A 17201-nucleotide genomic window follows, 5' to 3' on the forward strand; every position below is an offset into this window, starting at 1 on the left:
TAAACATAAATCGTTTCCAATGGAATAGAACCCTACGTCCAGTTCACCATGACCTGTGACATTAGACTTAACCATATTACTTTCCTTAGTGTAATGAACACGTGGTAGATAGGTTACGGCTCAAACCGAAATGGAGTTAGCAGCCGGCGCCAAGACTACGCCGCGTTCGCACGCAAAACTCATTCAAGTTCGCGTCGGAGTTGGACGTATCTAACGTCCTACATTTTGGCGGTAATATCATTTCAAAATTCGAACGCGTTCTAATCGAAAAAATATCTAATAATATGTGAATAAAAAAATAAGAAGGTATACACTGTTTTTGACAGATTATAAATAATACATTCGAAATTTTAAAATTAAAAACAGGCAGTTTAAAAATTAAAATGTTTCTTTACTTTTTAATTTTATTCGCGTCGTCTTCAGCGTATGTTTTAGAGGAAGAGTGCCTTAATTACACAGTGTATCCAGTGCAATATGAACTGACTTTAGTTCCTCATATATATAAAGATGGTAATTCTTATTACGATTGTGATATAGTGATTACGATAATAGCGAATGCCCCAAACGTAAATGTTATAGAATTGGACGCTAGAGATTTGGAAATAAAAGGTGATTCCATACAAGTTTTAGATAAAAATGTAAATTTAATAAACCAATACCGGCCTTACGAATTTGATAATAGAAGAGGCAAATTGTTTATATATTTAAGGGAACCACTTAAACAATATAGTTTGGCTCGGACTCAATATTTTGTGAAGATATCCTTTACCAAACAAGTGAGTTTCGATAACCAAGGAATTTTCGTAGTGGAATATGAAGAAGATGGGAAGTCAAAGTGAGTAAAATAATTAGCCATATAAAGTTTTGAAAGACATACCTAAAATATTAGGTATGTCTTTCAAAACTTACGATTCTGAACGAAATTTCTATTAATAAATAGAAAATACGTTCAGAATCGTTATTACTTTCATATCGAATATCTGTGAACAGAATTTAAAAAAAAGTGATTATTGAGTTTTCGAATTCGATTTTTACCAAACCTTTTGCTTTGCGCTCAATATTGCTGTCTCGTTCTATTGCATGGGGTAAAAAGCGATTAGGGAATCGGTTGTGTTATATGATTGAAATTTATAGTTCACTGGTTTCCACAAACGTCTTCGCCCACTCCAGGTGTCAGGCTATTCCATTCATTCCATTCCATATTCAGTACACGTACCTTTTTTTTACATAAATATAAGTGATTATTTTTTATTACCAAAATGTCGTAAGCATACATGGATAACTTTGCTTCTCCTGCACAAATGATAATTACTGGCCCCGAGTTTTATGTCTGGAAAAAAAAATTAAAATATATATATGCTAAAGGAGATATTTTAAGGGTTCGTAATTTCAGACTTTTTTAATTTTTGTTTTAGTATATAATTCTACTTTCTTTTTTTTAAATAATCTATGTTAAAAACTTCGCGGTAATGTTTTCCGTTAGAGACTTTTAGTTATCGTAATACTTATATTGTAGAGGTAAGGTTTGTTCTTTTTTTTTGGATTATCGTGAGGTTGTATTGCTTCAAGACGATTTTTGGATACGAGAAAACTTTGAATATAAAATTTCGATATAAATATCTCAAAATTTATTTAAAATACCAATAAATTTGTTTCAAATATTTGATAAAGTTATTTCGACAAGGATTGTTTGCAAGGATTCCGTGTTGATAGAAATTAAAAGAAAAAATATATTTCTATTTTACTCCATAAAATAAATAAAAAAATCAGCTTGCTTGCTTGTATTATATAGACTTCAGTTTTCTGATTAAATAAAATAAATTTAATCCCATATATTGTTTTTTTATTATTATTATTTATTAAAGTTTAAAAATATTAGGTAGTAAGATGTATTTAAGTTTAAAGAAACAGTTTGTAGTTTTATCTAGAAAATAATAAATAATCAGTTGATTAGCGAAGCCACTAAGCAACAAACTTACATTCACAATAACAATATTAGTTAAAATATCATTAATTATACGGCTGCAAAACTATTTAATATGTTTACTATACAATATTAGTTTATCATAAAGCTCCCACTAAAAAGCATTGACGTATTTTAATGGAAATTTGCGATTTTATTCATACGATATCTGTTCTAGGAATGGTTCCCACGCGGAAGACTTACCTTATACAATATAAATCAAGGTTTTGTTTGCATAAATTATAATTTACAGAAGGCTGCGTTTATATGTATTTAATTACCAGGTTAAACACCAAATTTTATAATATTATTTTTGAACAGTCTTTTTATTCAACTATTTTTTTTTACAACATATTGACATATGTTTGATGATTACTTAAAATCGTGTCCCCGCACACGCAGAAGAAACCGCGAGCGGAGACTAGTATGGAATAAATAAACACTGATTACGTCATACATTAGCGATAGACGTGAAACAATCAATATACTTAATAGCTTACATAGATTATATACATACATAAAAAATTGTATAGTACAGTAGATAGAAATAAATATTCAGTCTAGGGTAAGCAGAAAAACTAGGACGTGTTCATTTTATACTATATTCAAATAGAAGTAAAACCCATATATTTTTTTTATATAATTATGTTATTTTACGTCAAATTAGCATGGCGATAAAAAACAATATTTTTTTTAAATTCAAGTATCTGGACATATTAAGGATTTATCGCTTGTTCAGTAATATAGTTTAAAACGGTACCGTTTTTTTAAATAACTAGTGGACCAGTTGAACGGTGGTAAGTGAGCTAAAAACTACACGTCTTTGTTAATAAGTTTGAACTAAAGTGTTAGTATCCTAGATATACTAATTAAAAAAAAAAGTTTTTACACTATTTTGAAGAAGGAATAAGAAATAATACGGGACTGCCGTTTAGTCTTCTCTATATATAATTTTTTTTTTTATGTAAAACCATAGACTATTTGATGATAAACCTTACGCAGTTATTTTAGTGGCTGGTAATCATGATTGACACACTAAAATATTACTGTTTCCCGATAGAATAACTGATTATTAAATGGTACCTTAGCAAGTACCACCCACTGAGTAAACGAACGCAAATCTGTGTTGATTTTGATAGGCAATTTATTTTAGTTTAACTAACGCGAAAAATAATCTGTAACCATAATAATTATATTAAATACAAAAAGTCGTAAGTACGTATCATCTGAATATGGTATTCAATAAAATGACTGAAGATCTTTTTGTAAGATTATTTTCAAGAGTGTGGGCAGTAATTAAGCTAAACGATGATGATGATGTCCCCCTGACCATTTTCGGCCGTGACGGCAGTGCTTAAGGGGAATTAGCTGACTGTGCAGGACGTATTATAGAGTACCATCGTGGGCATAATTGTACTTAGGTACAGGTAAGCTATTTCCTTATTCCTTCCTTCTAATCCGATGAGACAGCAGATCCGATACGAACGGAAACTCAGAAAAACTTTAAATATTTTTCGTGCCACGGGACTGTAGATACATGTAAAGTGTACGTGATTTCACCTGCCAGGCTCCGAGCTGCTAATGAAAGTTTTACATAGCTTTATATTTATGAGTTCCTGGGTTTGAACCTGGACATCTGTAGTCTTATATCCCACTTTATTTGAACGAAATGAAAATCTTCAGAAAGTTACCTAGCCTCAGGGGGAAATCGGGTTATGTGGGATTGTTAGCCACTAAAAACACTGCAATGGCGTTCTTCGACACGGGTTGGAGAGGCTACAGGATCGTATAAGTTAGCCACTATACTAACGAGGCAGTTAAATACATAGTCTCATAGGTATTATCTAAATATGGTAAACAATAAAATTGCAAATGAAGTTTATGTTTCTAGAGCGTGGTTAGTTATCGAGCTAAATAACGCTGTAGTAAATATACATCTGTTTCGTTTGTGTGTGTGTGTGTCGTTTATTTGATACATTTAATCCAAATTATTATTTTTTCCTTAACCTAAAATTTTCAATCTTTGAACAACTCTTGGACCACTACAACATCTGGCGGTTAGTCCACGTTGAGATTCAGTACTCACCAAAACAACCAGCAGGTCGGAAGATAGCCATGAAATATTAGTCAAGGAAGTAGACAAATATTTTTACAGTTATAGAAAAAATTACATGGTTGGTTTTGTGCAAGCCTGGGTAGGTACCAAGTACTCGTCAGATATTCTACTGCAGAACAGCAGTACTCAGTATTGTTGTGTTCCGTTTTCAAGGGTGAGTGAGCCAGTGTAACTGGTACACGGGGTATAACATCTTAGTGCCCAAGGATGGTGGCGCATTGTTTTTTTAGGAATGTTTGATATTTCTTACGGCACCAATGTCTGCGGGTTATGACCTCTTACCATCAGGTGGTAAGAGGTCCACCAATCAGGACCATTGTCACGATCGCTTACGTATTTCATAAAAATAATAATAACAAATCTTTATTTGTAAAGCTCAGTAATAGGTACATTGTGAAAAATTTTGACCCTCAAAATAGGAGAACTCGCATCAAAAGGTGCGGTAACTTCCAGATTTTACCCTAAAAATGAGGAGATTATTATTATATAGTAATACTTAAAGATAACCTTATTTACATCTATTTTAGATATCTCTACACGACTCGTCTCTCACCTAACAAAGCAAAATACTTCTTCCCATGTTTCGACAATCCACAATTCGAAGCAGTCTTCAAATTTAAAGTGCACGTCGCAACGCCACATCCAGGACTACAGCATTGTAACACCAGTTTGGTCATTGCCAAGGAGTTCAAGCAACATAAGTAAGTAAAAAAAACACAATTAAAGTAAAATAATAAGATTTATAGCACACTTTTCACCTATAAACAATAATTTAATTGATTACCTCTAATCTATTGTATTTTATATATAAAATGGATATTGATATAATATTAGCTTGAACGTACTTTGTCATTACGATAATTTTCTGGAAATTCGCTGCATGCAGCACACTAACTTCTTTATCATTCCACCGATCACCATAAATTTTCTGTATTAATATTATGAAGAGATTAAATTTGTTTGTTTGTATGTAGGGGGCAATCTTCGGGACATCTATCTAATTGGTATTTATTATAAAATTTTACTATATCAAATACACTATGTTATAACTTGCCGCTAGATGGCGTTGCAACACATCAGCTTCTATAGCGTCTTCTTCGTATTTAACTGGTCGCTGTGCCTATTAATTTGTATTTAACAATATAATATATTTTAAAGCAATTATTTGCAATTAATGTTAGACATCAAATAGTTATAACTATTACAAGCCTTCCTATATATTTAGGTCAGCTGTTCAAATTGTACAATCATCAAGAGTACTTTTCTATAGTGTAAATTCTCAATAGAATAAATGTTGTTTTCTTAAGGACGTAATCAGTTTTTCTATAGCCTCTATATTAAGCTCGGCAGCTGAGTATAGATCTGTGGATCTATAACGAGTTGAAACCACAATGAGTGACACAGTTTCCACAATTATGATCGTTTGCCCTATACGGCAAGAATTGAGGGCCCAGCCCGTTTGACAGCGTTTATAAACCGACTTCAAAGAAGAAAGTTCTTAGTTAATGTACCATATATGTATGCATGTATGTACGGGTATTAGTTTGATAAATAGATTTAGATGATTTTTAGTTAGCTGCAGCGTGGTCGAATAAATATATTGTTACATTGATAGGTTTCATATGAAATGTGTATTTGGAAAAATTTTTGGAGACTATGTTTTTTTTGTATTTATAATATTAATACAGTTATTGTTATATTATGTAACATGACTATAAGTTAAGTAGGGGAGAAGTGGCATGAAAGAGCCAGGTTTTTAAAGGGCCACTTGCATTATTTTGGTAGTTTATCAAAGGATTTGGTTGGTGATTTAATATATAAGTGGCGATACTAATTTCCCGTGACCCACAAACATTTGAAAATCTGCCGAAACCAACGAACGCCACCACATCGAGTCAATATTTTAGGTATAAAAAAGTAAGTTGCATACTTTATTTAACTTATTTTTTGGTATTTTATTGTAAACATATATAGGTAAATGGATTATAGATTGAGTTTGTGCATATATTTGGACTTAAAGTCGCGTAAAAACTAAGCCTCAAAAGTTTTGATATTGATGTTTTTTTAAGGATTATATTTTTTTAAAGCATTAGTTTTGAAAAAGCCAGGTGAATGTTCGTTGAAACAGCCGGCTCTTTTATAACTGTCTCTTTCATAACCCTACATTTTAATTTTTAAATACAATAAAGTAATAATAATTATGCTTTTTGATATATGTAATAATTTATTTGCATCATTAAGGAAATGATAAGACCGTTTACTAAACTGGGGCCAAGACAAAACACGATACGCAATGATAGAAAAATGTCGTCTGCCATCGTGGCTGATACCGATAAGAAAAAAATAGAAGAAAAAGATGCCAATGGAAAGAAACCCAAAATTATAATTAAGAAAATGACCACAAAACAGTAAAAAAGAGCTTTCAAATCAAGTCAAAATAGATAGGTTTCTATGCAAAAAAATAAATCTTATTGGGCTCGAGAATCCTGTAGGTCCCTCGATAGATGCTGTCATTGAAGGGATCATTGACAAATACTAACAAATTTTTAACCTTAAATCAAACGATTGATTCTTTTATTTCTACTAATTTTTTATTTCATAACTCTCTCTATTAATTTAAAACCGCTAACACATCGTCCATAACTGTTTATGTACAGAGTCAATTATATCAGAAAGCTGGCGATATTTTCTATTTCCAAGAGCCATTACCATTTTAGTATACGAAGAGAAATTTTATAGTACTATATTGCATTCAATTAAAATAACGTAAGCTAACGTCGGTATCTTTAATTCAATTAATCAATTAAAATATAAAAAGGTAAAACACGTGAATCTTAATAATTCATCACGTGCTCGGCGGTGAATGAAAACATCGTGAGGACACCTGCATGTGTCTAATTTCAACGAAATTCTGCCACATGTGTATTCCACGAACCCGTGGAATACACAGGGTGGTGGAATATGTTTCAAACCTTCTCCTCAAAGGGAGAGGAGGCCTTATCCCTGCAGTGGGAAATTTACAGGCTGTTAATGTAATGTTAATGTAATTTATGTTGGTGGGAGGTATCTGCCTAGACGGGCTTCATCTCATGCTTGGTGAAAGAAAACATCGTGAATGTTAAGCATAATCGTGTTATTTTACTTTCTTTCAATTAAAAAAAGGTTTTAAAAAAAATATTTAAATATAGCCATCCAATTTTAGTTTAGTTATAAATAAAATTATCCAATAAGTAATGGCTAAGTATTATAACAAAATTATTATATTCTAAGTACAGTTTATTTGTAATGTTTAATAAAACAAATGTTATTATTTTTCAGTTCGAAAGACAGCTACTCAATCATTGAGTATATACCGTCGCCGCAAGCCGGCCTCCATCAAATAGGATTTCACCATTCTAACTTTGGTAGCCGAGAGATTTCCGTCAAAAACGACACGTTAGTTGTTTGGGCGCCAGTGTCTCATCTCAAGCATTATACATTTATATTGGATTTTGGAGAAACACTTATCAATTTGATTCATGAATATGCATTGATTGATCGGCCTCTTGTATACGGACCAATAAATATAGTTGCTGTTCCAACCATACTTAATGGATATGAAATCGCAAGCTGGAATCTACTTACCATTGGGTGAGTGCAACATCAAACAGCATTCATATACTACTTTAGAAATTCATGTTCTGTCCTTGTTAAACTTACTGTGTAAGACAAAGACAAATAGAGTGTATTGCGTCAATATTTATATAATCAGTACTCAGTGTTAAATGTACCGAAGGATAGAATACTTGGAACTTATTGCGGTTTAAGTTAGGGCAAAGCACCAATGAGGTTTTAATCATGTACTTAATTAGTCTTTATAATTTATTTTTACTTGGTAGGGTTTTGAATGTTGGTACCAACCATTCTTTCTATTAGTATGTTCTGGTTTGAAGGGTGAGTGACCAGTGTATCTACAGCCTAAAGAGATATAACATCTTAGTACCGATGGTTGGTGGCGTATTGACTATGTAAAGGATGGTTAATATATATAGACGCGCTGAGCTTCCTTCGCCAGTCTTCTCAGGTCAGGGTGTTTCCTTTTCCGAACCAGTGTTAGTGTTTAATTTGACTATCAATAAGTAAGTGTAATGCTTCTATATCGAATAAAGGAATTCGAGTTTGAGTTTGAATAGTTTTTATACTGATAATGTCTATGTAGTGGTGACTGCTTATCATAAACTGGTCTATTTGCCACTGTGCTTACTAATATTAAACAATATAAAAAGTATTTCATACTCGGCTTTAGAATGCCTTACATATTATTTCTATATGTTTCTACATTTCTGATATGTCCCGAAATAGATTATGACCTAGACTGATAATTGAGAAGTGTTTTTTTCTGTCACGTCTAAGTGAACTACTTAAGCAATTTTCATAATAAATCGACTAGAAAAATCAGTGTGTTTCAAAAAAACATTTTAATTTATAATATTATTTTCTCAGTAGCTCACTTCCCAATATAATTCGTTTTAAATTAAGATGATTGTGAAAATCATGAATTTCATATTCTTTAAATCAAATCAACTTCTACGAAAACGGATTGCATTCTAAAGCGCTTAAATATTCTTTCTTTAAACTCGTACATTTTATAATACGCTGATTAATGAATATATACAAAGCTTTGTTGCCCATGAATTCGTTTACGAGTACGAAAAGTGTTTATTATTAAAAACTACAATGAAAAATGTATTCATATAAAACAGGTGCACAATGCTAGCATTACACATTGCATATAAATATAAATATTATTAGTAAGCTTTTCTAAATCTTACACACTACTACCTACACAGTGGTAGGGCTTTGCAAGCTCGACTGGGTAGGTACCACCCACTCATCAGATATTCTACCGACAAAAAGCAATACTCAATATTATTGTGTTCCCATTTGAAGGGTGAGTGAACCAGTGTAACACAAGGCACATAACAATTTAGTTCCCTAGGTTAGTGGCGCATTGATGATGTAAGGAATGGTTAATATTTCTTACATCGCCATTGTCTATGGGCGGAGATGACCACTTGCCATCAGGTGGCCCATTTGCTCGTCCGCCTAATGATATCATAAAATAATATATTTTTGAACTACACTTCGTATGATATAAGAGAAGTCGGATTTAATTGTTAAATCATAATCATTTTTATCATTCTCTTGTGTGCATTCGTTCATGTCCGAACATCACAAAAAAGACTGTTGTTTAAACCAAACTTACCGTTGGAACGGCATTATAGACACCTATACATATAAATCAAATTCCTTTATTCAATATAGAAGCATTACACTTACTTATTGATTGTCAAATTAAACACTACCACCGGTTCGGAAAAGAAAATACCCTGACCTCAGAAGAACCGGCGAAAGAAAATCATAATATATGATTTTAGTTTTAGAAAATAATTTATATCGAAATTTAATATCTCTATATTAATTAAGTTCACAATTCCAGTGACAATAAATTGGCTAATATATACGAGTACACGAGTATAAAGCAAATAGAGCGTATGATGTTCGAGCTTGCTCAGCAACTGAGTCGGATTTGGCTCGGCAATCCCGGGGAATCGCAACGCACTAGATGGAGAGAAGAATGGTTCAAAGAGGGCGTCGCAACTTATATGGCTCATTATTTATTGTCGCAGGTATTCAAATGATACGCTTGTTTGGTTTTAAGTAGGTCAAGGTATGAAATTATATCAGAGTCTGAGTCTTTACTTCTGACGAATGTTTACATGAAAAATATTTATAATACACTAATCGATATACATTTTTTGATCATTGTATAAATTGTGCATTCGAATTGTATGAAAAAAGAAACTTTAATATTATTGATCCAATTATTATTACATAATACTGTCACCAGCACCCAATGTGTGTGCTCAGCTTATTCGGATCAGTGCAAATTCAGCCAGTTTAGAATTTCCAATGTTTTCATGAGATACTCAGAGAAATAGGTAATAAGCAAATTTATATGATTTATTTGTTTCAATTATTTTTTTAATACTGCGAATGCAGATGGGATTATTATTATAAAACTCGATTTCTTACATAATGTAATAGCTACTAACACGACAGTTGTTTTTTTTTTTTTTTTAATTATTTAGAGCTTTAATTTAAACTAATGAAAATGCCTATTTATCTTAAGTTGCTTGATACAAAGTTATAAGCCATCTTAGTCTCTCCCGATGCAGAGGATGTATTGGTTTGAACCATATCCTTCATAATTTAATTTCAGCTTATTCATTAACACCTTCTTATTTTGTTCACCCTGGACTCTATCAAGAAATGTTGAACATCGTCTAAATCCCAAATTTATTACACGATGCTTGTTGAAATCAGTTTTGTCTAATTAACAGTACAACCACGGCGATATGTCAATAGGACGAAGACGAACAATTGAAAATTATGGCTTGCAAATGAAACACAAAGCAATGGCAGTCGATTGGCATCATACAACGCCAGCTTTAGCAACTTTCAACCGGACATTGGCAATAGAAATACCATCGAGGTACAAAGAGCTGGTGACGATGAAAACGGCTTCGTTACTTTGGATGGTGGAAAATTGGTTGGGTTCAGAAAAATATCATCAGGCTTTAGTTAAATACATAAATAGCAGGTAAGAGATATAGAAATAATCAGTTAGTCTTAAGTAAATCTTCATTTACCAACGGTAGAGAAATATTTTTATTTTCATTTTTTTTAATTTCTCAAGCTGAATTGTGAAACGAATTGTTTGAAAAACCATCTTAAGAACTATTTTTTACAATTGTCCCTTATCAATTGCTGCTGATAATGGTCAATATTTCAGGAGAGGACAGTACATATCCCTAGCTGATTTCATGATAAATCTCGACCGTAACACTGTAGAATGTCTGCATCAGTTCTTTAACGGGTCTACAGCTTCAAGAGTCCTCAATTCCTGGTTCCATCAGGCTGGATATCCTATTATAAATGTACAAGTATTGAGAGATCGAACACCAAATGCAATACAGCTGAAGCAGGTAATCTGAATGCTACATCCATTTTTGGTGTAAGAATATGTTATATGTCTTACGAATGGTGATCTTATGAATCTTATGATGGATGGATGAATGGATTTCTTATATTCTAGCGGAACAGGCAGCCATCGTATTAAATTAAATTAAAAATATTAATTGTTATAAAAACAAGAATATTGAATGTTATTTTACTTTTAGTGAACGAGGGAACAAAAGTTTCAAACCAAGTGCTATTTAATATAAAATATTTAGATATAAAAACATTGGGATTGTAGTACGGAATGCTATTATAGAATTTCACTTTTTTAATAGTTATTATGAACTCTTATCTGTTTTAATAGGGTTTAATTAATGGTCGAAAATGCACTTAATAACAATATTGTTCAAATCGATAATAGTATCGAACGCAACAACCGTTAAACCGATTTTGATATTTTTTTCTAGAGAAAATTCAGCTTCACCGAAGACTTCAGATTCGACTCAAACTATCTAATCCCTATCTCATACATCGTTCAGAACAATCAGAACTGTTACAACTGCTTCCAACCGAGGTTCACCATCGGTATGCAGACTTACACGTTTGGAGAAAATCTCAATGGTGGTTGGATCATTCTGAATAGAAACGCTTCAGGTTTGCTATTTTCAATTCATATCATTTACAAATTAAGGTCTTTGCAAAGTCTAAGACTTTTCAAAATATTTTGAAGAAGCAACAGACCACATTTTGAACAACACCTAAATTTAGGTCACACGACTGACTGAATTCGTTACAGCAATCCCGTTGAGTCATGCTTCCATTATGCATCTAACGATTTCTAGAACATAAATATTTTTATCCCGTATTCAAGTAATAAGAATGTATATAATATTTGTCAAAGACTATCCACTTTATTTAAGAAAACATTATTATGCACATTACAAAAATTAATCGACTCATTTTTCGAAATGGGACTATATCTTGCTTTGTTTATTTTCGAACATCGAAGTGAAATATATTCGAAACATAAATAACATATATCATCTTCATCAGCTCGTCGTCATAGACTCGAGTTAAAGGCCGTGCGCCACGTTGTGACCTTGAGAGCCGGCGCGCGCGCCCTTGCCCGCGGCCGCGCCCGCGCCCGCGCCGCAATAGGCGATCTATTTTAGTCGCGCCCACGCCGAGCCGCTCACGACTTCCCACTAGTGTTGCCTATCGATAGTTCACTGTCGATAGACAATCGATAGTCTATCGATTGTATTGTCACGTGTCAATACTAACGATAGTATCGATAGCTTCCCATGACCGATACTATTGACGATATCGATAGTATCGATAGTTTTGTACTATCGATAGCCACTTATTTATCGATAGTATTACTTTCTCATGATAAATTATTTAGTAAACCAGGTAACGACGATATAAAAGTGTAAAATTTACATAATTACATACGACAAATTTACATAATTACATGAATTATCGAGAACTTTTACTTCGTCATTATCCTTTTCTCAAAATTCATTCACTGACTATCGATAGTCCAAAACTATCGATACTATCGATAGTATTGGTCAAAACGATACTATTGATAGTACTATCGATATCTTAAATAGTTTTCGAGGCCAACTATCGATAGTCAAAATATCGATAGTTCTGCAACACAGTTTCCCACACCTCCACTGTTTTGTAAACAACATAAACCATAAGGTTTATATTGTTCTAATTAGTTTTAGTTACATGAGAAAACCAAATACAATTTCATTACCTATATTTTGAATATTGAATTATTAGAAACATCAAAAAAAGCACGTCATTGATGATCACGATTTTTATTTTTATTCCAATAATATATTAGTTAGCTAATAGAATTAAATATATAATAATAAAATAACTCTGAGTGGCAAGCTGCAGTATAACGATATAAATATTTTAAAGGATATTATCGAGTCAATTACGACGATGAAACATGGGGACTAATTGCGAAAACTCTGAAAGAAAATCACGCAGCTATCGATGAATTAAATAGAGCACAGGTACGTTGCGATGTTACTTAATAAGTAGGTTTTTTTTTAGTATAAATAAATTCCTAGTATCATTATATTGTTTAACATTTTACGTTTGATAAAATAACATATTATATCCCAGGAGTGTGTTTTAACCTCAAGCGCCTTTATTCGACTAATATATGGAGGAACTATGGATTTTCAAAGGCACAGGATCGAATCATTCATTCGAAATATTTTAATTTAAACATATACATATGTAGTAACTAACTAAAATATTGTTTAAGTTTTTTTTTCTTTTAATATTCCGTTATTTAACTGCCCAAAATTCTGTGTACTTTTTCTTATCTCATCTCATTCTTGTTAGGTTAGAACAAAACTGAGTGATCCTTTTAAGAATTTACCTATTTATAATTTTACTTACTTTTATTAGTTAACGTATACATTTAAATTTAGTTAAAGTATTCAACATAAGTTATATGAAAATGATCATCAACATATTTATAACTTATTACACAGATTGTAAATGATATTTTTGCACTCTACGCCGCTGGAGACGTACGGGAAGATATCGCTATAGAAGTTTTAGATTACCTTAACAAAGAACTAAGTCTAGCAGTCTGGGAATCTGCTATATCCGGTTTCGAATTATTCAAGATAGAGGGCGTTAAGATGACTAAGATGACCTATGAAGAATGGCAGGTATAAAAGTTAATTTTTACCGTGAAATAGGTTAACACGAACAATTTAGTGCTTATGACAAAAATGAAAAGAAATTTATGTTAATTTGTGATAAAAGAGTTTCATTTAGAGACTTACGGTTTATATGTGAATTCAATACTTTAAATTCTTAAAACTTTTTCACAGAAAGAGTTGATAACTAAAATATCTAGCAATTAGTAAAACTTGGGTTTAATTCTTGCAGAGATTTATGCAAAAGAAAGTATCCGTGATATACAGAAGATTGATGGCAAACATCGAACAACGTCCAAACACGAGATTGTTTAGGAGCAGTATCGTTGAATTTGCTTGCGAAATTAAACATAGACCTTGCTTGAACGAAATGAGGCGATATTATGCAGATCATATAGACGCTAAGATGAGGTAAATGTACAGGACTAAATTTTTTTTTGTTAATATTTCGTTAGGTTAGTTTAGTATTACTTTAAATATTATGTATTATATTTATAGTGTCAATAGCGCAATGATTTAAGGCCGCCTAGCGATGTAAAAATTCAAAGGCATAAGCTTTATATTTTTGATTATTTTTAGTTGGAGTCGTAAATAGGAAAATTATTAGATCTCTAAAAAGCAGCATTGCTACTATACTTAAAAAAAAAGAAAAATCTGGAGTCATTTTTATAACTATAAACCAATACAGATAAAACTTATACGAGAAGACGTTATACATTTTAGATAGTGTTTTAGTGTATATACAGTAGAAACACTTCGCTAATTATGCGTTTTAAATTAAGATTATTCACATGCGATAATTTTATGTTCTTGCAGAAATTGTACAAATTCCAAAATATTCCTTCGTTTAGTTATTATTGAGAATTGTTTGGATTCCATTGACGTTACTACTCGAGGAATGTTCGAAATGTTTGGGAAGTCTACGCTTTGAGCGACGCGTGAAATCACGTCTCGGTCTGACAAGTTTCATTGCATTTTCAAACCGAATACCCATAATCTTCCCAAAATGTATTGAGCATTCCTTGATTTATAATATAACTAACTAAATAATTTAATAATAGTTGAGCATTACGAAATCTCAGGTCTCATGAAGTGAGAATTTAAGAAAATAACTCCTGAATCTTATCTAAAATTTCTTGTTTATTCTTAAATATTACCTCATCGCTAAATGCAGAAGTTAAGATTTACTACGTAATCTTATATTAAGGATCGTTATGAATTCTTCAAATAGTAATATAATGTTTTTATTAATTTCAGATTCAATCCAGACTTTCGTGAAGCCTGTTATTACACAGTCGTCCAAGATGGTAGAGATAATATAGGAACTAAATTAAATAGATTTGAAATAGAAGACAAAATAATCGCAGAACACAAAGTGTAAGATGCGTTTATTTGTTTGAATTATTCATATCCATATAAAGTTTCAGTTATAAAGGTATATTGATGTCCTACTGCTGATCAAGTGTGTCCCATTTTCTTACGAAAATTTTGGAATTTATTGCATACACTGCTTTGCTACGAATAATTGGAAGTAACGTGTGTAAGAATATCTTGGATATCTATATGGACACCACACACAATTCTGTGGTGCTTCAGGTAAGATGTCTAGGACATCTCGGTTTCCTCGCGATGTTTATTCCGCCACTGATTGGTGGTGCATTTCAGAACAAATAAAGCACATTAAAATTTATCGGCCCGATTTCAACTTTGGGTCACTTTGCCTTCACGGCTCTGATTTTAATAATAAATAAACACAACACGATCAGTGTCTTAATAGTTGTCACGAATTATAAAATATAAAACATCCAACATCCATGACTCGGTCATGGCAATACTTCAAATCTCTCTAAACGAATGAAGTCTTTGATCGACATCTCCTTAGGTTATTTCATAAATTCATATTACCTGAGTCAATTGGCACAATTGTAGGGCATATAATGTATTAAATACCATAATTAAACCCATACTTAAACATTTATTTTTTTGAAGTCGCTCACACGAATTAAAATTTTAGACTACCAATCGAATCGACTGAGATCAGAACATTCTCAGTAAAAGATGTCTTTCTATTTATGTCAAGCCACCCATCACCCAAAATTGATCTGCGTGAACCCGCTCGCGATCTGAAGAATATTTATTTAAAAATACTAACCTTACTTTTGTTTCTTACTTTTAAGGCGTGAAGAAAATAGATTTCTCTACAGAATCCCAATAGGTAGCCCAAGACCTCTCCCGATCAGGATGTCGACAACGACCGTGAGACCCACCGAGGTGAGAAATCCTTTGAATTGTATCATTCTTTTTCTTTAAAATTTTCATTTCTACTAAAAAAAAAGACATTTGGACTTTTTAATTTGTGATCCTCGTTTGAGACGAAAGTTTTAGCTTTGTATATTGACAGTGTTGAATGGCGTATTCAAAAATAATCGATATGATGGTAAGGGTCACCACCACCTGTAGACATTTTAGGGGATAGGATTCGACGTAGTAGCAGCGATTTGGAAGCGTATATCTTATGTAATACTTATAATAAATTGGTTGATGTACTGATAAAAATAAAAGTATCCAATTAATAATATCTTTAAGTATAATTAATGTTTATTTATTATTTTACAGATACCATTAACTTCAACACCAGAATCAACTAATGAAGGTACCGTTTCGCTTATAACCTCCTTGGTATTAGTTACAGGAATACTTATAACTTTTACATTAAGATGAAAAGTATACTAATTTTAGTGTAAATGTTTTTGGGAGGTTCATACAGCATTTAACCTTTTTTATTTATTTAGTGATTGTTTGATTTCAACTATTTTGGTTGCATGATTTATAGAATCATACCAATTTTGTTTGATTCTTGTAGATTGAACAACAAACATAAAGAGAAAAATTATCTTTTGTTTCCGGCTATGAAAGTTATCATTCTTGCTTTTACCTGCTATAATGTTGTATACATGTAAACCTTCGTATTATTTTCACTAATTACTCTGTTTATTGATGAAAACCGTATTCAAATTCGTTGCGTAGCATAAAAGATCCAAGTGTACAAAGTTCGTTTTATACTATGTAGTATTGGGTATTTCATACAGTGGATGGCAGTAACATCTTTTAATCGGTGTCTGGTTTAGATGAGAATATTTGTCATTATTTTATTAAATGTAGTCTAAATAAACTGAACGGATTATTTGTTTTCATATTATTATCTATTAATTTTTTCTCTTAAGTGTTGATATCACTGCCCTCTTTATGGAATTGGATCCCGATTCGATGAATTCATGATCTATCGAGTTAAATCCCTTATTTAACTTTTTATGAACTTTATGAACATTCCTCTTAAAAAAATTTTTAAAGTACTTGGATATATTTGAAAAAATAGTTACATGAAATGAAGTATGTAATTATAAAATAAATTTTGTAATGA

General features: G+C 31.9%; 1 protein-coding gene across 1 annotated transcript; it reads left to right on the forward strand.

The window, feature by feature from the left end:
* Nucleotides 1-141: 141 nt before the first annotated feature.
* Nucleotides 142-16654, forward strand: LOC113392178 (aminopeptidase N-like). The gene is made up of 13 exons (XM_026628465.2): nt 142-835; nt 4607-4780; nt 7398-7709; nt 9559-9748; nt 10463-10722; nt 10915-11107; nt 11549-11735; nt 13020-13117; nt 13607-13789; nt 14013-14191; nt 15038-15157; nt 15958-16051; nt 16397-16654. Exons 1-13 carry the CDS (start codon nt 384-386, stop codon nt 16499-16501), a joined length of 2547 nt encoding a protein of 848 aa, XP_026484250.2. The 5' UTR covers nt 142-383; the 3' UTR covers nt 16502-16654.
* The last annotated feature ends 547 nt before the right edge of the window (nt 16655-17201 follow it).

The sequence above is a fragment of the Vanessa tameamea genome, chromosome 7 (genome assembly GCF_037043105.1).
Source record: "Vanessa tameamea isolate UH-Manoa-2023 chromosome 7, ilVanTame1 primary haplotype, whole genome shotgun sequence".
NCBI classification, from domain to species: Eukaryota; Metazoa; Arthropoda; class Insecta; order Lepidoptera; family Nymphalidae; genus Vanessa; species Vanessa tameamea.